Genomic DNA, 23,965 nt, shown 5'->3' on the forward strand with positions numbered 1-23,965 from the left:
ATATGTGCAAAATATACAGACAGAAGAAATGCAAGATTATTTAGAATGGGAGATGCTAGTAGTTGGGGTGGGAATCAGGAAAAGCCTCAAGAAACCCATTTTATAAACTTGGCTTTTGAAGAAAACCAAGGATTCTAAGAGACAAATGAAAAGGAAATGCATTTCAGGAATAGGGATCGTATTACTAGGCAAGATGGTAGGTGGGGAGTTCCTTTGTGAAGAACAGCAAGAGAACTAGTTTTACTAAAATATAGAGTGCACGGAATGGAATAGTATATAATAATGGAAAGGTAGTTTGGAAGGAAGATGTGAAGAGCTTTAAATTCCAAAGAGACTTTATAATTGGTCCTAGAAGTAATAGGGAGCCACCATGTTAATTGAACAGGGAAGTGACATGATGAGACCTATGCTTTAATATAATGACTTTGGCATCTAAGTTGAGAGAGATTAGAGTGCAAAGAGACTTGTTGTAGGAAAGCTGTTGAAATAGTCAAGAGGTGATGAAGACCTGAAGTGGTATGGTGACCTTGTGAGTAGAGAGAAGGGAGTAAATGTGAGCTGTATTATGGAGGCAAGAACATTAAGACTTGGCAGCAGATTAGATTTATGAGGTATAAAAGAGTGAGGGGTCAAGGCTGGCAGCCTAGATAATTATAAGGAAGGATAGTTGTGCCCTTCATAGAAATAAGGAAATTAGGAAGAGGATAGATTTAGGGGGAAAAGAGATGAGTTCTGTTTTAAATATGTTAAGTTGAAAATGACTAAAGATGACCCTCTCCCTAACTCTGCCTCACCCAATAAATCCAATTACTTTCCAAGGCCAATAGATAATGGATTACTGGGGCTCAGGAGAGAAACTATAGCTGGATATATAAATCTTGGGGCATCAGCATAGAGTTAATAATTAAACATTAGGATTTAGAACTGGAAAGAACTTTGGAGATCATCTAGCTCAAGGTCCTTATTTTGTAGACAAGAAAACAAAGGCCCAGAGAGGTTGTAATTTATCAGAAGTTTTATGAATAGGTCTCATAAACTGAGGTTTCCTTTTATTTCACCATACATTCATTTGTTCTGTTAATTTGCCAGAACTTTTATCATTTGGTCTCCTAACCTGAAGTTTCATCACTTCTTCTATTATACCATTTGTTCTATATCAGTTTGAATCTTACTGTAGTGGATAAATTTAGTTTAATTTCTAGAAGTTTTCTGATTAAAAGTCTTGTTAGACTGATAAAAATCAAAGTAAAAGGTCTCTCTTTGTCAATTGGAAATATAAGACTACTTAAAATCAAGAAAGGATATTTTCATCTTTTTGAAGTCATAGTCCTGATAACCAAGGGGAAGATAGATTTAGCTTTCTTATTTTATTTTGTTTTGTTTTGTTTTGTTTTGTTTTGTTTTGTTTTATTTTGTTTTATTTTATTTTATTTTCTCTTTATGTTAAGAGTTTTGGTAGAAAATTTTGATTGCTTATGTGCACTTTGGAGAAGATTTTAAAAAGTTGGCCACATTGTTGGATCACCTAGGTTTTATTGTCATATTAATGGGCAGGGATAAATGTTTGTAACTTCTATTCTATGAAGTGAACACAGGGTTGAATACGGAGCACTCATATATTTCATAGTTCCTTAAGGCTCTTATAAGCTGTTCTTTATTTGTGTATGAGATCATTTATGATTTGAAAAAAAAAAGAAATTAAATTGTAATTTAAACTAAATTTATGTATAATATTGAACACCTCTCCATATACAAGATGATTTTTATCAGTCATTTGTCTCCAGAGTGCTTTTCGTTTTTACCCCAAAATGGAAAGAATAATTTACTAAAATGATATCTTAGAACTACTTTTATAGATGATGGCATACACTGGAGAAAATGCATACTAAATTGGTGATTCAGGTAGCTTGTTATCTTTTTTTATATTTCTCATACTTTTATGTGCATAGATGCAATAAAATCTCTTGTGCAGATAACCGTTTTTAATGGAAAAGTCAAATTTATGAAATTAAAATAACCATTAAAATTTGAATTTGTTGCCTCTAGTATCAAAATCTTCTGGATGAAAAGCTGTAGTAATATATCTATACTTGAGTACCTTCCTTAGTGTTTATAGCATGTACTCATGTAGACTATCACAGTTTAGGGATTTAATAATCTTAGTAGTTTAATACTAGTAGATTCTAAAAAAAATTCAACAAATAATAATCTAGTCTTATTGTCTTCTTTGGTTCTAGCATCTTTCTTTTCGTTCTTCCTCACTCAGTTTTGTTTTCTAATTTTTTACCGCCTTTAAAACCAGCTATCATCTAGTCATTTTATCCCTTCTCAGTCACATCACCAGCTCATTCATACTTGATATTCCTATCAATGGTGTCATTCCACTCTACTGCTCAGATTGTTGTCTTCTTTTTCTACTTTCTTGTGACTGTTAGTCATACAACATGCATTTGCTAGCCTTACTTGATGACACTTTGGACTAAAGAGGTTGTTGTAGAGTCTTTTAAAACTGGTTATTACCAGGTATAGATCAGCCAATCAAAATCCTTCATATAGGGAGAGAGATAGTGCTATCTCACAGCTACATTTTCCATTCACCGAGTCCTTTAAAACTGATGGTAATATTGTTTACTTATCCAGTTGCATTAGATCTTGTTTGAGTGGGAAGAGATGCAGAGATTGTTTATACTTTTTCAAGGACTCCCTAGTATATTGTGATGTTGATGGGGATGGTCATGACCATCAGTTTTCTAATGTTGGAACCAATGTTCCAATACTTCTTTCTGATTGTAAGACACAAATAGATATTGAAATTGATTGTCTAGTTTAAACATATATAGGTACCTCTAGCATGAGAACACAGATAGCATCTCTTCCTAGAGATTTATTGTATATAGATATTTTTCCTGACTTAATAGCTCTATTAGTCCCATAATACACTATATGTTAAACATACTACTGTAGTGCAAAGGAAAGGGAACAGTTCCATAGGGATCATGTACAACAGTATATATCCCCCTAGATCATATATATTAGACTTTGGCATTTATTATATCAGTGTTTCACATACAGGCACACTACATGTCACATAGGCTTCACTGAGGTATTATGGTAAGTTGATGCCAGTTCTCTCCTTCCCCTGTTATTACTAGGATATTTTTGTTTTTCTGGTCTGTGTTCTCTTACCACTTTAGTCAGAGTCAGGTTATAACTGACGTTTTACTTGGGCTTTGGTGTTTTGTGGCTTCTAATCTTATTTCTGTCCACTTCTCTACATCATTGTTTCAGAGTTCTGGGCATACATAATTGTTTTCTTTCTTCTCCTTTTTTCCTTATTATAGTCAAATAATTCTCCCTACCTACCCCTTTTCCCCCCACAACAATGGTACTCCCTCCATAAACAGTTTGTGGATATGTACATTCCCCATCTCCTTCTCACAAAGTTGTACTTTGATAAATATAGAATTTTATAAGTGTGATACAGAGCAGAAGAAGTTGAGAAACAGTGTAATAAATACTGACTTAAAAAAACAACTTCATTATGTTTTACTTAGAATAATGCTGAAATTATTTCACATTGCCTGAATTGAAACTAATTGATATGGTTGAGGGGGCATAGTACTAAAACATGTGGCTGGGCAAAGGAGAAGCTGACTTGGAATTCTCAGATTTGCCTTAGACAGCCTACAAAAGGACTTCTCTAAATATGTGTATTTGTGAATTGATCATATTTATTTAGTATTTCTGTCTTTATTAGAAGGTATCCTAAGATTTTGGTTTGTTTTCAGAGTCTCTGTAATAGTTTAGTCAATGACTTAAGAACTAAGCTAATTATTTTTATTTTTATAAGTTTAAAGAATTTATGAGAGATAAGAGTAATGCTTCTTATTGTATACATCATCACCAAGCATTTTGAAAATATCAGCTCATTTATTCTCTCAGCACCCTCCAGCAATGAAAGGAAGACTGAGCAAATGTGGTATGCAGATAGCAAACACATTCTTATTGATGTATTTTCTTATTATTATTGGAATAGTTAGTTTTTGGATGATGATAATAAAAACAATAATTCAACGAGTGTTTTGCTAGTAATATTCTATTTTGTATGGGTGTTTAAATAGGATGGCAGGCATCAGCTATGTATAAAATATTCGTGTTTTCATTTGGTATTTTTGGCATGTTTGTTTCATACAACACAGAAATAAAGTACATATGATGACCTTTGCTAGCAGCCATTCCACCTTTCTGGGCAGCTGCTGCTTGAATTGCCTTTGTGACAGACGGGACCATGGATATGGTTACCAGAGGACATCCTTGTGGTCATAACCAAGTTATAAATGTCACCAACATTCTTTTTGAATGTCTATCACATGTGTATCAGTGATTCTAAAGTAGATAAAATGAAACAAAGATTCATTTGGGAGTTAGGACTCCCAGAAGATTACTTTTAAAGCAGCATAGCAGAAGGAGTTGTGACATGCATCCATAAGCAATTGTCGTGATTTGACAGTTATTTAGCCTTCAGTTCCTAGCCCTTTGGTTGAACTGACAGCACGCCTGCAAAGATAGTGAGGCCTGTTTCAGCCCCATTAATGTCGTCTTGAATGTTAGCCTGCAGTCTGGAAAATGATAAATGTTCAGTGATTGATGATTTTATAGTCCCAGGGGATTCTGGGTGGTTTCTGGTTGCTGAGAGCCAAAGTAATTTTCTCCTTTGCCTGGGCCTCTTGCTGTCAGTTTTTCTGAGGGGTCTTAAAAAAAAAAGCAGGGTGTTTAGGTATGTCCCTTGTCCCTACAACTTTTCTTTATTTGAATCAAAAGCATTCAAAATCTTTTTTTTATAAAAATAATTTTAGTGATTAAAAACTATGCCTGATGATTATAGTTTAATAACTTGGGCAGTTTTAATTCATAAAGCTGTCATGGTTTAGATAACACCTAGTTCTGGTATGATTTTAACATTCTCTTTCTCTCTCTTCACTGTCTTACTCCAAAAAAAAAAAAGAAGCAGCTTATTTTGAAGTAACACTAATAATAACTCTCGTGAAATAACAAGACCTACTTTATTATTTTTGTAGGGTATATTTCATTTTTCAGTTGCTTTTTAAAAGATCAAGCTGTTCAGAAAACATACCCCCTTTCCCTTTGTATACATTACCTAAATTCCCAAGGACTTTGTTAACCATATTAGCAAGAGAGATTGCGAATGGAATATTGTTTATAATTTTTTATTTGTTAGAGAATAGGTCAGAAAACCAATTGGGAGTGATATTTATTGCTTTTTAACAAAATTTTAGATTGTCTTACTTTTAATTGGAGGGACCAATGTGATTGTTGTGGAAAGGAATGTAGACATTTCCCTGTATTTTTGCATCCACAATGATAGATTTTCTTATCATAAGTTTATTGTGTGTTTAAACCTTTACCTCTGGATATAAAGAATGCTTAAAGTTCATTGCAACAGTATTTTCTACTGTATTCAATCCTTATGCCCCACCCCATGTCTGGAATCCCTTACTCAACTATAGAAAATTATAAAATCATAGAATGCTGGTTTGGCAACAATCAATGTGATGACAAAGATGTTTTACTGTTGAGAAACCTACAGACATTTTCACCCCAGGGAAAAAGTTCAATAAATATTTAGAAAATATTAATATGGTACATTTGCTATCCTGTAAATTTTTTTTGTAAAACAGTAAACAGAATGACCAATTGTAAGTCTGTCTATTAATTAGGAGAGTGTCATTACACTCAATTAGCAGGACTGCCAAATAATCTCTTTAATACTCTGGTCTTTTTTTCCCTAGGGTTTTGCAGACAGCCCTCATTACAGTGATCACTTGAATGACAGTCGATTAGGGGCCCATGAAGGCTTGTCCCCGACACCTTTCATGAACTCAAATCTGATGGGTAAGTAGGTAATTCTCTGCGAGTAGCCCCCTCAAAGCCTCTTTGGTCAGAAAGAAACATTTTTCATCCCCTTGTCTTAGTGCAACACATCAAACATCTGGGAGTTTGTGAGTTTCTAGTAGCAATGGAGGGTTTCTCTCTACCCGGGGCTCCACTGGTGGAGCTTTCTACTCCATAAAGGCCTGGCCTTCCCTTCACAAAGCATCATTGTCCTTGATCTCAGAAAGGAGGCAGCAGTGTTATAGCTGGCAGTTCTGCTAGAAGCCTTTGGTAAACAGAAGAGTCATATAGACTCCCTCTTTCTTCAGCAGAGAAGCACCATTTAAAAGAATTAAGTGTTTAGGGATTTGTTTGGGGAGGACATGAGTGTGATTATGTGTTTACCTGGCTCCTGCAAAAGAAAAAAATACTTACTTTTGAAAAATGCTTACTTATGAAAACATTTATCTTCAAAAAGCAAAGTCTCTTAGCTGTTTATTCATTTGTCATTCATTTAATGTTATATGGAGACATTTGTTATTTGTTATATACACTTCACTTTGGCTTGTGAAACAGTTTTTACTCTGTAAAAATGAAGATTATACATCCAGGTGTGTTATCTGGAAATGATTTCTTACACCAGTGGCATCCTGGCCATTTTTCCATCAGCAGTCCCCTGTTTCCTGGTGCCCTGTTCCTTATGTAAAGGAACATTGATCATGCCAAAATGGAGTGAAATGTGACAGATTTTTAAATGAAGTTTGATTATTCAACTCATTTCCCCTCTCATTCTATGATCATTGTTATGTCTATCTAACCTTGAGGAAAAGATTGTGTGTCTATGACTACATCCCAGGACCATTTTGTTTTTCTCTTCCCTAAAGTTGGGGCTTGAGAATATAAAATGTTTCTTCTTAGGACAATGGCATAAGATACACATTTACTTTCTTTAAAGAAAGTAGTTCCTGTGATAGGTATTCTTTGCCTCATATCTCCTGTTTCTTTTCAATGTGACCTATTTTGTGATCTAAGCATTGTCTGTGTAAGACACAGCCATGTTAATCTAAGTGGATTATTCAAATCCAAAATCCTGGTGGTCTGCAATTTCTTTTAGATATCTTTTTTTCCCTTTGCATTTACTTTCTTTACCTTTCTCATTTCCTAATAGTGTTGAAGAGGGAAAATCTGATGATAGAATATATCCATTGCCCAGGGTGGCAGATCTCAATTTAATGAGAGTCACTTGTCAACTAGATCTTGAGATAGGATGAAATAACTTTATCCCCAGTAAAATAATTTTCTGTTCCTCTTCGTTCAGACTTAGCCTATAGAAAGTTTGTTTTCTTCTCTTAATTAGCAAAGTAAGAAATCCGTTTTTATCCTTTATTTAGAGTCAGATTTAATTCAGAATAAAATAAATTGTTTTTCTTCAGTTGATCAAAGGAAACCTTTTAAATATATTTGGAAGTATTAATGTCAAACTAACAATCCCCCATCAATGTAATATTATAGGTAAGTATAACCTTGTCAAAATGACACATATGAAGTTCTGTTTAATTTATTGTGGGGGTAAGAACCTGGGAAAAGTGAGATTTTATTTCCTGGAGTTTAGTCTGAATTATTCATCTCTCATTGGAGGTCATAACTTTAGAAACAAATTTCCTTCTTGATATTGATGTTATTACCTTTATTCTTAGCTCATAAAGATGACTCTAAATACAGTAGAATTACATCATTAGCACAGCTCTGAACAGAGGTGACTGTTAAGATTGCAGGGGGTTGAGGGTGGGAATTAAATGAATCATAAGAGGTATGCATGTCAGTCACTTGCTCTGAGCAGCTGTTGACTAAAAATATTTCTGTAATTCTCTTCAAGGTAACATTTTCAGTACTGCCTCAGTTGAAGCAATTATGAGTATGTGTCTATAATTCCTTCTGTTTGCAGATAATTATTATTAGAACCTTTTAAATAGTTATCTAGTACCTAAAACCAACACCTAAAATAGCCATGAAATGAAACAAAGTAACTGTGATGTATAAACAGCCTGGTCTCTTCTCCACAGTTCACAGAACATAATTTACATTCTTCTGAATTGCATTGCATAGTTAATCAGGTATGACTTTAGAAACCATAAGTTTTCCTTTGGAAGTTTAACCATCTAATCTAAAAGTGTTCATTTACATATGCGGAGGGGGGGTAACCCTGGAAAGATTAGCCAGAAATGTTGAAAAGGAATTCACTAGTCATTAGCAATATCTGATTTACTATACTTCCTTCTCTTTATTTTCAGTAAAAAGTGATCAAATGAGGTATTTTAACTGAGTATATTGTCAATCTAACATCATAGTCTAAAGACTATCTGCATGACAATAGTTTGCTCTTGGAAATGAATGTCTTTCAAATTGTAGAGCTGCTCCAGACAGCAACAGCCAATCCAACTTGATGTGAGCTGCAGTAATTGAGCACTTAAGATACAAGGAGATATGTGGGTTTTTAGCACTAGGTAAAGTTCCTGTGAATGGCTACATTTTTTGAGATGTTTCATAATTTAAAGGAGTTTGAGCTGAGAAGCTTGAGTTTGTCAAATGCAGGTAAAACAGGCTAGGTGGGATTAGAAGAGGATTTCTCCACAGAGGCATGATCATTATCTAAATAGGTGTCTTTTTTCTTAGTAGATGCAGTGGCTGAGGAATTTCACTGAAACAGTTAAAGCTGGTACAGAAAGCAGCAACATATTTCATCATTGCTGTCAACATTTAAAGGCACCATTAAAAGGGGTGGAGGGAAGAGGGGAGAATTGTATGTCGAGGGAATGTTGTTATTTTGAGTATTATGTTCAGCCATAAGCACATTTGCCTGAAGAGATAGTGGATTATAAAGTGCCACTGTCTTTCATGATGGAGCTCTCAAACATTTTAATGATCTTGTACATTGCAAAAAAGAGAAATTTTGTCTAACAAGGGTTGATAATGATTCAATAATGAACAATTTGCCACAGAAAGATGCATTTCCATATTCATTTAGATATTTTTGAAGTGTTTTGCACAGGAAGTAAAGCTATTATGTTGGATCAGTTAGTGTTCCTCTCTAATGAATTCTGGAATTATCCTGTTGATTTGTCAGTATGGAAAAGAGGGCTTTTCTTGTGTTTCAAGTGAAATAAGTACATCCTTTTGGCACAAGGGTAAGTAATTAGCATCAAACAGATTTGTATTCTCTCAATGTGAAGCTGAAACACATTGACCGTAGCTATGAATTCCTATGCTATCGCTAAGCAAAGTATGATCTTGTTTCCAGACTTCCTCTATGTGTGGTTCTGTTTTTTTTTCTCTGTAAGATAATGTTCCAGTTATAATTCACTTCTTTCTTCTAATTCCCAATTTTGTTACACTTTCTCTCCCCTTACCTCCTTTTTTTTTTGATGTCTGTCACTGTAATCAAAGATTAGTCAGAGTTTTATTTTATGGAAATTTTCTCTTTCCATCCTCAGTGTTTTTGCCTGAGCTTTAAATATTGCCACTACTGACCTATGCTTAACCAAGACCAACTATTCTAAAGGAAAGAAATGATAAAATGGGGTAAGAGAGAGTGATGAAGTAGCTTATTTATCTAGCTGTTTTAGACTTCTATAATTGTTCTAAAACTTATTTGTACATTATGTTTGAGGTTTCATTTGAACTTCATGATTTGATTATTTAGTTGCTGTTCTAAGGAAGTCTACATTATGTCAGAAAGAACAATGTGCTATTTTCCTTATTATGGGAATTGAATGATCTAACACTTCTTTCAGCTCCAAAAATTGTGGATTGAACAGTATTAGCATGCAAAGGTAGAAAGGATAATGGATTTGCAGTCAGAGGACTTGAGTTCAGATCTACTACTTACTATTTATGTAACCTTGAACAAAGTCTACTGTTTTTTAGTCCTTGGTTTCCTCATTGAAATAATTAGAGAGTTAGGTTAGATAGCCTTTAGGGTCGCTTTAGTTCCATGTCTTTGATTCTTTGTATTGAGCAGCATCCCTATATATTACCAAGAGGAGTATAGATTATCATCAGCTTTTTGCCAGTTGAAAAATTGATTCAAGGAATGATCTAATTACTTCCCTGAGGTCATTTAACTAGTTCATGAGAAAGCAAGGCAAACCAGTCAAATCTCAAGACCCCCGGCTCAATATTCTCTTTATTAGTCCAACTTGTCTAGATGGAACTCCCCTCCTGTGGATCCCATTGACCTCGTGGGGTAGTTATAAGGGGAAAAATTATGACATTCTGAAAAGTAAAAAGGTTGATGTTTACTGTAATTATTTTGTAGCTTATTTAAGTCTAATAGTAACTCAATCATTTTGACTTCTATAACCTATATCACAGACACCCCTTAACTTAAAATATTTAAGTTAAATTATGTTTGAATACCTCCCTTCCTTCTAGCTGTTGAAATCCTCCCTCACCTAGAGCTATCTCTTTGCTCATTTCTCATTCCCTTCTGAGTTCAAGGAATGTAGCATTCATCAGGCTACTGTTAGTATTTTTTTAGTTACATTATGGCTTAAATATCTATACCATGGTCAGTCTCCTATCCTCATTCTCACTTGATGTCTCTATGGTGGGTGTCACAGCCTCCCCATAATGTCCTTTGCTCACTTCTTATCTGACTTGAGATTTCAACTCTCCCCCCTCCTTTAGAATGAAAGAAGGAGCTTGTCTTTTACAGTCACAGCCAGTTTCTATAATCCCTGAATCAGATTATAGTGAGGATTTCTGCCCTGTCCTACAGAGTCTAACTCAGATGCACTATCTTTCCTTGAGAAAAGGAGGGTTGCATAGTTTTATGAGGTCTAATATCGTTTAAATATCTCTGTGGAAAAAACGAATTTTGAATTTCAAACAAAGTGGCTTCTAACCAACTTTTGGAACAATTTTTTTTAAACCTGTAATCTCTAAGTATCATTTCTAATGTGGAAGAACAGCAAGTATTAGGCAGTCAAAATTTAAGTGACTTGCTCAGGGTCACTCAGCTAGGAAATGTATGAAATCAAATTTGAATCCAAGTCTTCCCAATTCAAGGCTTAATGCTCTATCCACGGTGCCACCCAGCCACCTGGAACACAAATCATTCTTATGTTAGGTGTCAGTACATTGGACACAGCAAACAGCAACTCGTGTTTATATCGTCCTGGTCCCTAAGTTTGTTTTTGTTTCTGTGGTCAGTAACCTAGTTGAGGCTTTCAATATCTCTGGCCTTAACTATTAAATCTGCAACCCCTGCTTTATATCACTGCTAGATTTATCTTTGCTCAGAACCTTACAGTTGTTTTCTTTCGCCTGCAGCATGAAGTCCAGACTCCTTAACCTAGCATATAAAACCTTCAGCAATCTAGAACAATCTTGGGCAATTCAACATTAATCTCCCATTATTCTTTTCCAAATACTTTGTAATCAAGCCAAACAGTAGTAACTCTGTCTTATACTTTGGTGCCTATTTACTCTTGTTCAAGGCATTTTGCAATTGTTTAAATGTCCTTCCCAGGCTGTGGAAATCCAGAAATCATTTAAATCCTAACTTGATCAGTCTGTAATGACCTTATGTGTGGGTACCTAGTTATTTATTCATTGCCTTTCCCCTTTAGATTATGGGCTTTTTGAAGGCAAGAACCATACTTTTGCCTTTCTTTGTACCAACATAATAAATTTCAGTTGACTGACCCATTGCTTTATTTGCTCCTCTTTATAAACTATTTGCGTATCTCTCAAAACCTTCTGCTACGCAATATACTCTTATGTGATCAGAGACCCTGCTTCTATCTAATTTTTATATGTCTCCCAAGAATCTAGCTAGAGATATACCTGAATAGGTTTGTGTTCTGTCTGTTGCACTTAATGCTTCCCAAGGGTATATCTGAGATCCATTTTAGTATTTGATTAGAACTCACCTTTTTTAGGAAAACATTTTGAAAGACTTTCTATTTTGCAACCCTCAGGTCATCTCATTTCCATATCTCTTGACATAAAATTATTACCTGTTTACTTCTAAAGAGCCTAAGAATAGAACCCTTCAGATGGCCACTTCTTTTTTTGATAAAGTATGAACATGAACTCCGTGGTTTTAATGACTATGGACTTTGTTATTCAGTTTGGCAAAATTAATGCTTCTAGATATTAACATTCTTAGCATTGATCATGTTAAATAAAGTAATAATAAAATAATAAATATTTCAAAATATTGTTTTGCTGCTATTGCTAAATTTGGTAGCCCCCCCCCCTTAAATCAGGGTAAGGGTTCATAAAGGCATTGTAGTCCATTGTATTCAGACTTAGAGCTGTTTACTCAGTGTTCAGGACTGGAATAGGGAGGCCTTGTTCAGAAATCCTGGAAATTGTTTGGCATCCTTTCAAAAATGATGAGCTCGGACTAGATGGGCTAGTTGTAGTCTTTCAGAAGCTGTATTTACTCACATAATAGTCATATTTTTTTCCCAGCCTTGTAAGCCCCCATATAAGGATATGGTTCTTTCCAGAATTGTATGCTTGTGCAACGAAAATATGATCTGCCACTTTCCTCTGTCTGTTAGCATTTCACTTTTCCAGTAACATTTTTATGTCATTGTTTGCCTTTATATATGTAACAATATATTTAAACCATACTATAAACTACTTTGGTCCATTGTTTGAAAGTATTTATCACTCTTTTGTAAATATATGTTTTATGTGTGTATGTAAAATATATTTTCATATATTTAACAATGTAATATGTATATTAAATTTGGGTGCTTGTGATATTCATTGATTAAATTTAAACAGTTTATTGATTTAATTTCTATTTAATATTCAATTTTGTTGTTACTAAGCATGGCTAAAAATTGAGAAGTTTTGAGTGATTTAAATTTTTGTGATTGCTTAGAATCATGTTTTAAAGACCAAGAAATTCACCATAGCATCTATATTTGAGGGTTTCTTATTTGATTTATAAGAGCTTAGCCTTTAACTTTTTTCTTCTAAATAGACAGTTGGATAATTCTAATGTTCTGTAGCAAAAATGACTTTATATATATTATTGTATTGGAAGACATGATTTTGTTTTTCACTCTTACAGTATCTCAGGAGAATGGTTCGACTTCAGGTTTTCTTTATACTATCTGGAGAGTTGCAATTAAAAAGGAATTGGAGTCTAATGCTGCTGCACAGCAAATTAAATCAATTAGTTTATACTTAACTATTATAAATTCTGTGGTTTTTTTAACATGATCTTCTAAAATGGCCCTCTTTATAATATAACAAGAATAGTTTAAGCAATAACATGACTTGTTTTATTTTTAGTTTCTTAGCTGGTGGAAAGATTTGTACCTTTTATATGATGATAGGAGAATGTCTGTAAAATTACTTATAGTTTCCTTCCATTCTATACTGTCATGGCAAATCATAATTTTATTTTCAAGCACTACATTGCCATATCTTGGTCATATTTTGTCCTATTTACACAAGGTTTCTCCATATGAGTTGCTGTTGTAATAGAACAGAAACAATTCTCTAGAGTTGAAATTTTAAAAATCCAGTTCAAAGGATCATAGATTTAAAATAGGAAAAGGACTGGTTACATCCTTTTGTTTTATATATCATACAACTAAGAATCAAAAAGCTCTATTGTGTTGGCCAAAGTCTTATGGATAATAATTAGCAGATTTATTATTTTTGTGGTGACTCCTTTTGGGGTTTTCGTGGCAAAGATACTGAAGCGGTTTGCCGTTTCCTTCTCTAGTTCATTTTTAGAGATGAAGAACTGAAGCAAACAGGATTAACTGACTTGCCCAGGGTCATACAACTAGTAAGTGTCTAAGACCAAATTTGAACTCAGGAAGATGAATCTTCCTAACTCCAGGCCTAAAAGGTTTCAAATAGAACTGAAGAATGAATCCTACAGATAAAATTAAGGACCACAGAGTAGAGAGAGAGTTGTAAAATGGGTGCTAATTGGGTAAATAGATGCCCTAACTTGAATCCTGCAGAGAGGGCAAAGATTATATACATATGTAATAATAATAGCTAATAATATCTAATATTTATATAAATCTTTTAAGGTTTGCAAGTCACATTACATATATTATTTGATGCTCACAGCACCCCTATAATGCATTATCCCATTTTAAAGATGAATAAACTGAAGGAGATGGAGGCTAAAAACATTGTCCAAGGTCATACAACCAGTATATGTCTGAGTCAGAATTTGAACTCAAGTCTTTCTGAATCCAAGTACAACATTATTCACTGAGCTACCTAGGTGCACCATAATATGGCAATGTTCTACATGTCCCTATAGAAAAAAATTTCTCCAGACTAAATATCAGCTATAGAAGTCAATAAATTGTAGCCTTACTGTAGAGTCATTATTATAGGATTTCACATAAAACTGTTAATAGCTTATGTTTAAGGAGTTTTCTGATTTGATATGCTATTCATCTCCAATTTTCAGCTGTCTATCTCACATCTGAAAGATTTAAGTGCTGATATGATGCTCTGCATTTGTTGTGATACAGTTGTTCTTATAAATTTCTTCCCAGGTATTACATTAAATGAATTCTGCTCACACCGAAGAATTGCTCTCATCTGTTTTTCATTTTCCTTTAGTGAAAGCTAATGGGTTTCAAGGAAATTAAATTACGCAGTCATTTAGTGACAGCATTAAGTGCAGAGCATTTCTACCCTTGAGTTTTTCCCCCCATCTTCCTTTTTAGACATATGAACATGTGTTAAGCACAGATTTTTCCCTCTAATGCATTTTTCTGTTAACATTTCAAACAAGTGACCTTATAAAATATAATCTTAATATTATTACCCTGTATAAAAATAATATTTTTTCAACTGAAGTGGAAAATCTATGTTCTCAAATATTATCATAGCAGATGTCTGCTTACTTGCATGTTTCTTATTGAAGGATTAGGGGCAGGAGTATGTGTGTATACATAAATGCATATACGTGCATGTATGCTCTTATTTATTGGCTTGTAGCAGCTGGGACCATCGTGTGTAGAGTCCTGTCAGTCATGTAATCTACCCGAGCTTTCTTTCATTGTCTCAATCACTTTCTCAGCTTTTCTTCAGTATTTGCAGAACACTGAAGTCTGTCAGTGTTGTTTTCACTTTTTAGCAAGCTTATAAATTTCTGCTTTTACTAGGGTGTGCCTAGGAGAAGAAAAGATCTTGTGTCAACAATTAGAAATTGGTGCCTTGGAAAACTATTAATACTGTAAAATACAGTAATGAAGAAGAAAGAAAGAAGAGCATATGTCATCATCATTATCATCATCATCAGTACTAGAACTCTGATTATTGTGATAGGGAAAATGCTACAGTGAAGAAATTCTCTGCTAAGGCAAGTTTTCTGCATCTTGGTATCCTAGATTCTTGCCTAAAGTACTGAGAGATTAAGTCACTTGGCAAGTGTTATACAACCAGGGTCTGTCAGTGGCAGAACTCTAGCTAATGTCTTCTTTGTTCTGATGTTCTCTAACCCTCTAAGCCATGACGATGATAGGTAACATTTATCTAGCACCCTAAGATATATAAATTACTTTAAATCTGTAATCTCATTTGATCTTCACAACAATCCAGTGAAGAGGAAACTGAGGTTCATGAGGTTTAGTGACCTGTCCAGAGCTACATAGTCAATAAGTGTCTGAGGCAATATATGAACTTGAGTCTTCCTGACCTGAAGTCTGGGTCTCTGTACAATATATCAAGCTACCTCCTAGAATCTAATAATACTGATAGCTTGGATATTTTTAGAAGCTTTAGTTCAGAATCAAACTGGTTGCTAACCTATACTCTAATTCTAAATGACTCTACTACCACCTCAGTGCAAACCATCAACTTAAGGACTATTGTTAAAAAGCTTGTTAGTGGATTCCCCACTTCAAGTTCTTCTACATCCCTGTCCACCCATGACTCAGCCGTCAAATATCATGTTAAAATTCAGTTTTGATGATGTAATGTTTCCTAAAAAGAATTCTGATAGTTCCCTATTGTTTACAACAGTGATTCCCAAAGTGGGCACCACCACCCCCTGGTGCATGCTGCAGCGATCCGGGGGGCAGTGATGGCCATAGGTGCATTTGGGGGTAGTGAATAAGTGTAAAGGGGTGGTGATATTATGTGACAGGGGGCGCTAAGTAATATTTTTTCTGGAAAGGGGGCAGTAGGCCAAAAAAGTTTGGGAACCACTGGTTTACAAGAACAAAAATAAATCTGTTTAACTTTTAAAGACTTCCTCAGTCTTGCTTGTTTTTTCCTTTCTAGTCTTCTTATAACTTACATATCCTCTTCTATTCAGTGACAAAGGCATCCTTGCTGTTCATTGCACTAAATACTCCATTTCCCTACACCAGGCTTTTTCTCTTTCTGGGTCTTATGCTTGGAACTCTTTTGACTTTCTTGATATCTCCACTGCTTAGAATAATACCTGGTACATAGTAGATGCTTAATAAATGCTTGTTGACTCACCGTTTTTAAACTTACTGGATTTAAACTAAGACCTCTGATTCCAGATACAATAGTCTCTCCTGGGCCAGTGTTTCTCCTTGATGTTTTGGTTCCCTATTGTGAGAAGCATGCAACTAATTGGGTTTTGTGTCTTCCATGGTAATCAGAATGGTGCTTTAAACAGAGTGAGTGTGAATAATTTTATGGTATTGTATGGTATTGATATCTACTATTTACCTCCCTCTTTTTTTCCACCCATATCATCTTAGACCATTTAGTACTCCAACCTCTCCCTATGAATAATTCTTCTAATTACTATAAGAGTGAATACAGTTTTTGAAAATTAAACATAACATTTCTCCATATAGTAATACAAATAATTTGATCTTATTGAAGCCCTTAAAGAGGCAAATTTAAAACTAAGAGTTTTTTTCTTTCCCCCTATTTCTTATTTACCTTTTCATGATTCTCTTGGTTTTTGTGGTTGGATATCAAACTTTCCATTTAACCCTAGTCTTTTCTGTGCAAATACTTGGAAATCTTCTACCTTGTTGAATGCCCATACTTTCCCCTGGTAGACCCAGTTCTCTTGTCTTTCTGAATATCATATTCCAAGCCTTGCAGTCTTTTAGTGTGGAGGCTGCTAGATCCATGTGATCCTGATTGGTGCTCCTTGATATCTGAATTGTCTCTTTCTGGCTTCTTGTAAAGTTTTTCTTTTACTTGGAAGCTCTTGAATTTGGCTATTATATTCCTGGGGGTTGTCTTTTCAGGGTGTAGTGTAGAGGGTGATCTATGGATCCTTTCAATCTCTATTTTGCCCTCTTGTTGAAGAACCTCAGGGCAGTTCACTTGGATAATTTCTTGTAGTATGGAGTCCAAATTTTTATTGATTTATGCTTTTTCAAGAAGACTAATGATTCCCAAATTGTCTCTTCTAGACCTGTTTTCTTGATGTCAATTTCTCATTGAGATATTTCATGTTTCCTTCTATTTTATCAGTCTTTTGATTTTGCTGTATTTGTTATTGCTGTCTTGAGAGATCATTGGCTTCTACTTGCCCAATTCTTGTCTTTAGAGACTGGTTTTCTGCTATATTCTTTTGATTTTCCTTTTCGATTTGGTCTATTCTGTTTTTCATGGTTTCCTCCAATTTACTTATCATTTTATTTGATTTTTGGACATCTTTCTCCAATTGGGAGTTTCTCTCTTTTAACCTGTTAATTTCCTTTCGAGCTGTTTACAACTTCTCTCGCCAAATCTCTTCCATCTTTATCATGATCTCAGATTTGAACTCTTCAAGAGCTTGTGACCAATTTTCATTTTTTTGGGAAGGTTTGGACATGATTACTCTGCTGTTTGCTTTGTTGTCTGGATTTTTTCTGTGTAAAAATTGTTGAGTGTTAAAGATTTCTTCTTGGTCTTTCTCTTTGGAGGATCTTGTGCCTGGCTTGCCATTATTATTATTATTTCTTTCTTAGTCAGAAGTCTGGGTGAGGCAGACAGCCTATCCTATTGAGCTGTAGAGCAGTTTTCGTCTTGAGTCACAGCACCGTGTGCCCTCTCAGTTTTATCCTTGCACCCAGGGTTAGTCTGCACTCTTTAGGCTCCTGAGGTCTCAAGTCTAGGTGTTCTTAGGGTCAAGCCTCCTGGTGGTCCCCTTGATTGTTCCTCTGCCTGAGGCTCCTTTAACACTTTTGGGGTGCTCTTTCCACAATCATACACTCCTTTGCACTGGGTCCCCACCCAAGGCCTATGCCTGCACTCAAGGTTGGTGGCCGTGCCTGTGCTCAGCGTCTGCGCCTGCGCTCAAGGTCTGTGTTCTAAGTCCGCCTGTTCTTTAGCCTTTTGGGGTCTTAAGTCTTGCTGCTCTCAGGAGCAGGCCCTGGTGATCTCAGGTAGCTTCCAAGAACTTAATGAATGCCCCAAACTTGCTCTAACTCTTGTTCACTGGCTTTGGCACTGTAGGTGGTGTCGGGGGGAAGGGGTTGCTCAGCTGATGTTTTAGTGAGAGCTATTTCACCACCTTATAGCACGGAAAATGCCCCAATCCCACATACCTTCAATGCTGCATCCTGTTTTGGGGTCCCTTTGTTCATCTGGATTTGTTCTTGTCTTCTTGAGGAGTCCTTTCGGTGTGGGTTAGGAGAGGTTAAGCAAGCTGCTATTACTCTGTCGCCATTTTAACCTGGAAGTTGTATGGTATTGATAGTGGGAATACATGTAGGAAGCAGACCTTGTGGAGTAACTCTTCGGTAGTGTGTCTGAAGGGGAAGCCAAAATTACATTTAAAGTTTGACTTCTCTTCACTAAGAAGTTGTGTGATCTGATAACTTAGCTAAGAATTACTGGTTTAAGTCAACTGAAAAAAGAAAGGTGTAAGTGCCAAATATTTTTGCTTTTATTGAATATTTTTCTCTTTATTGCATATACATTGAAAGAATCTTGAACTTGTGAGCTATGTATAGAAACTTTTACTGGCTCATGATTAGATAAAGATGATAAAATGCAAGTATGTCAGCAGCTAGAGCTGAACACTGCTATTAGGATACATATTTGTATCATCTCAACTACTAAAGCTTATGGTCTGACAAGTAAAGCTGAGTGTTTCTGACAGGCTTACTATGAACTAAATAATGTACACACATCTCTGTCTAGTGGTAGATATTTATATGGTATAAATTGTATGGGAATTATAGAAGAGGACTATCAAGAAATTAGTTGAGGGGTATTTAGTTAAATTCTCTTCTTCCAAAAACACTCAGTACAAAACTATAGCAAAATAAGCATTCTGGTAAAATTATTGATATATCCCTTGTGTTTTATTAAATGGTTGGAAATTTATGAAATTGTAAGTTAAGTGGTAACAAAAAATATTACAACATGACCATCCAATTATCAGAAGAGAAAAAAAGATCTTTATTCAGAAAGCCTTTATTGAATTTTTACTATGTATTCAGCTCTGTGCTAGTCAGTGGGGTGTCTGTGAAGGTTCCAAGATTATAAGTTTCTTGAGGACAGGAACCAAATACCAATTATCTTTGTAATTCCCCCAATAGCACTATGATTTGCCCACAGAAAGCACTTTATATTTATTAAATGAACCAATGGAAAGCTAGAAGATCACTGCCTACCCCTTAGGAACCAATTATCAAGAGGCAAACTAGATAATGTGACAAATTTGAACAAGTGCAAGATGATTATTTAATTATACCTTGGGTATTAGGATGGTAGCTTGGTGTTTTGCAAAGAGCACTGATGTCTAGTCTGCTGGCTCATTTCCTAGGTACTTTGTGATCCTTCTGTGATCCCTTGCAAATCAGTTAACTTTTCTGAGTTGAGTCTTGCTTTCTGCATCTGTTTTTTTAAATGGGGGTATTAATATTTGTACTTTCATCTTGAAGTGTTATTGTACTCTTCTCAGCTTTAAAATATCATATAAAGGTGATATATTAATTTTACATGTAATATTTTACATGTAAATTTACATGTAATATTAAATATTAATTTTAACATTTGTAAATTGAGAACAGAAATTGAATAAGAGGCAGCATGAGGACACCAAACATTTAATGAATCAGGATCAAGGGGAGATGTAGGTAGCCAGAAAATTGGAGAGGGATTCAAAAAAGGAAGATGAAAAGGAGGCAAAGACAAATTTCTTCTACTTTCTTAATTTTACTAAAGACCAGCTCAAACTCAACTTTCTTTCCATTTCTAAGATAATAGTCTTATAATTTAATTACCATAAAAATCTTTTTTCCTTATCCTCATTCCTATTAATATTAAATAATACATTCTGAGCAACAGTATATTATTTATAAACATCAGTTTATTCTTACCCTGAAGTTCATTTAAGATGAAATGGTTAAATCTTCATTATGTGTCAGTTTCTCTGGCTGTAAGCTACTATTTATCTGCTGTGAGACTCATTGATACATTTAAAACTAGTATCCTCTCTACATAAAAAGCTGAGTTCTTGTTCTGAGGATCCTCCAAGGGGTGCTGGAAGACTTACAGTGTCACATTTAAAGATGTTAAAGTGTTTTAAAGGCATAATTTTTTCTTATGGAGGATAGTCTTTAAATATATGTGTCTTGGTTACACACACACACACACACACACATACACACACACACACACACACACACACACGCTCACGCTCACTCACTCTCTCTGATGTTGCAACTTCCCCATGAGACAAGTACTTTGAAACCTACATAATAATTATAACTGTTCTCATTACAAATAGGAGAATGCTTAAAGCCCAGTGGTAATTAAAAGATAATTTTGTAATTTTTTACTTCAACTTGCTTTTTCAATAAAAATGCTCAATTTTTCATAAATAATATTGATAGTTTCAACAGTTCAGTAATAAATACTTAAGATGCATTTAAATACCTGTTATATGCCAAGATTATTATCACACTTTAATCAAATTTTAAGAGTCATGCAACTGAATAAGAGTGTTATAGAAAGGAGCTATCTGTCTATCTACTTATCTATTTGTCTTAGCATGTGCTGTCTTATGTTGATCTTAAAATGAAATGAAATGATAACTGCTGAATATGATGTGGTCTTTTAGCTCTTGGCCACCTGAAACAGTTTTGTACTCTTTATATTAAAAAAAAAGTTGTTATGGCAGGCATCATTGGTTGTATTTATTTATATACTGGATGTAATTTAGTTAACACTTAGCAAAGTGCTTAGCACATGTTAGGCACTTAATAAATTCTTAGTTACTAACTGATCTTACCATGGACAGCATTTGTGTCCTAATTTAGCTATAAAAATTTACTTACAGATTGAAAATAGACCTGTACCAGTATAAGAATAGTGTTTTCTTCCCTAATTTCTGAGCCACAATAAAAAGAAAAAGACAACCAGCAACCAAGATAAAATAACATGAAATAATTAAGAGCAAAATCTACCCAGTATTTTTTGTGCCTTGAAGCCTGTGGAAAATTTTGAGAAAGAAAAACAAATCTTAAATCATCCAGCAAGTTGTAAAGATCCAGCTTTCTCTCCATGCACACTCATTTTTTAACCTGTGACAGCATATCCATTTTTAATATGTCTAGTTAGTGTCATAATGGATTGCCTTGAAAGATAATAGCTCCAGAGGTCAATAATGCACACAGTAGGAAAGATTTAATTAATATGATCAACAGTGTTGGTTCTAAAAAACATAAGCGAAATCTATGTTAACCTGTTCATTAAAATTTTCTTGTTTAATATAACTCATTTTAAAGACAGGACCCCAAAGAACAGAAAATAGAGGAGACTATTCTTTGGTGAAATAAGGTTCATAGACTGGATGAGTGTGCATGATATTATCAGTGGTCAGAACCCGTAATAGCTGGTGGCACTGAATCTTAATAGTTTATTTAGTTGTTCTCTGACTTACAGGCTTGTCATAAATATTTTCTTTTACTATTGAATTTAGATTAGCTGTACTATTTGTAGAAATTGCGTTCATAATTTTTTATGCTCCTTAATTCATCTATGGTTAGGGAAAACCCTTTTAAAGTAGACAGAGAAAATGAATTCTAAAGATTCCTGGAGTATTTCAAAGATGCTTCCCTCTCTGAATAATACACTCCCAGACTCCAGTTTTTTGTAGGTTTAATTTCTAGAATTATGGAGTCATAAAGCAAAAAAGAAAAAATAAATGTGAACCATCTTCCCTGTCTCATTAGGCAAAGCAGAGAGGCAGGTCAGATAATTACTAGCCATGTTACCCTGGGCAAGTCACTTAATCTCTCTTTGCCTCATTAGTTTCTTTATCTGAAAAGTAGATATGATAACATCTACTTCCTAGGATTGTTGTGAGTATTAAGCAAGATAATAATTACAAATCTCTTAGTACAGTGCTTGGCACCTAGCATAGTGCTATATAAATAGTAGTTGTTAGTAATTATTTCTTGTAACAAAAAATATTTTTCTTAAATTTTTGTAATAAATTAGTAGATTCTCATGATAAAGAATTGAATTTTTAAGGATATATCAGAGGAAAACTCCATTGTTCAATTTCAGAGGTGTAAGTATTTGCAGAATCTGTCAGAGTTCCCATTTTTCTGAGGTGTATTTTTACCTGTCTAAGCAAGAGTAGTTTTGGGCATCTAGGCAAATAAAGCTTCTACCACTTCCCAAAGAATATCTGAATGATCATCTGTAATATTATGCAAACACTGTCATGGAAAATTTTGATTTCATATTTTTGGAAAGATATTTTAGGCTGTGTAATAGGCATCTTTAGTCTCTACCTCTATATAGCTTTCATACAACGTGCATGACTCTTCAAGATTGTTCTATATATGTGATATTAGACTACTTATGAATCTACAGGATAAAGTAGAAATAAATTGTAAATAGCTACTGATAAAGTTTCTAAATATGTACCTGAGACTCATAAGGAGAACATTTGGGATCTGAGGAACATTTCATAAGCTAAAATAAAAAGGACTCATTTTAACCTCTAAAGGATGTAATAATTTATATAATAACTTTCATCTTTTGATCTGCTTAGTATCATGAACCTGAACTTTAGTTCTTTTAAATCTCATTATTAATTACTTTTTAAAATCATGTTTTATTCTCAATCTTAATTCATTTCACTACCTGACAACCATATGATTTTTTAAAAATTAGTAGTGGGTACCTAGGAACTTGATTGAATTCCTTGCCAGTTGTGGGTATCCTTTCTACTTGTTAAATTCCTTTATCCTGGGGGCTTGAAGACTTGTATTTCAAGGAAGTAGTGTTGGAACTATATCCACTCTACCCTCAGCACTATATCCCTTTTTTCTGACTGTTATAAATTGTTACAAAAAAGTAGGCTTGTCTTTGATAAAACAGGAATTTACCTCTTTATTTCAGTTCAACAAATACTAAATGTAGAGGCATTTTAGTATAAGAGAAAACTAGCTTTGGAGCTAGCAATTCTTGTGTTCAAATCTTACCTTTGACACATTGTTGTGCATTCTTTAATGACTCAGTCTCTCAGTGTTTTAGGTACCTCAAAGACTACAAGTTAGAGACAAAGTGGCAATCTGCATTAATAGAAGGAATCTCCTTATGTAGGAGTTATTTTTAACCAGTGACATTACAGGTTTATTGCCTTTCACTTTACTTCTTTTTTTTCCTATGTGTAGTATTGTCTTCCTCCCTTCCTATCATCATGAAATCTTCCTTTTGCTTCAAAGTCCAGGTCAGATTCCACTTACTTTATGAAATAGGTTCAACCTCAGGTATAATGCTCATTCCTTCCTTGAATCTCTTCTGTCAACTCTATTTGGACATCTCTTTACCTTATTAAGATTTCATGTCATATTTACTGTCTGTCCTATGACTTTGTGCTAGGGAACTCTGTACTAAGATATACATTTCATGAGTATAAGTATGATGCATTGTCAGTTGGACAGTCAACAAGCATTGTTTCATCTGTATCCCTAGCATGCAATGTATTGTTTATAGTGAGCATTTAATAGTTAAGTTGAATTTGTTGAATTTTTAACATTATGTTTATGCACTAAGGTAGATATAATAGGAATATAGACTGCTGTCTCTCTTTTAAATAAGTTTTAATCTAGCTATTCAA

The 23,965-nt window shown here is 34.5% G+C and overlaps 1 protein-coding gene across 1 annotated transcript in view; it reads left to right on the top strand.

Moving 5' to 3' along the window:
- The window catches only part of TCF12 (transcription factor 12), a 416,597-nt gene that overhangs the window by 206,624 nt on the left and 186,008 nt on the right, over positions 1-23,965 (top strand). The window contains exon 5 of the mRNA XM_044665300.1: positions 5,811-5,913. Within this exon, the coding sequence (XP_044521235.1) occupies positions 5,811-5,913 (103 nt within the window). The remainder of the gene's footprint in view (positions 1-5,810; positions 5,914-23,965) is intronic.

This window comes from Gracilinanus agilis, chromosome 2 (assembly GCF_016433145.1).
Source record: "Gracilinanus agilis isolate LMUSP501 chromosome 2, AgileGrace, whole genome shotgun sequence".
Lineage (NCBI taxonomy): Eukaryota > Metazoa > Chordata > Mammalia > Didelphimorphia > Didelphidae > Gracilinanus > Gracilinanus agilis.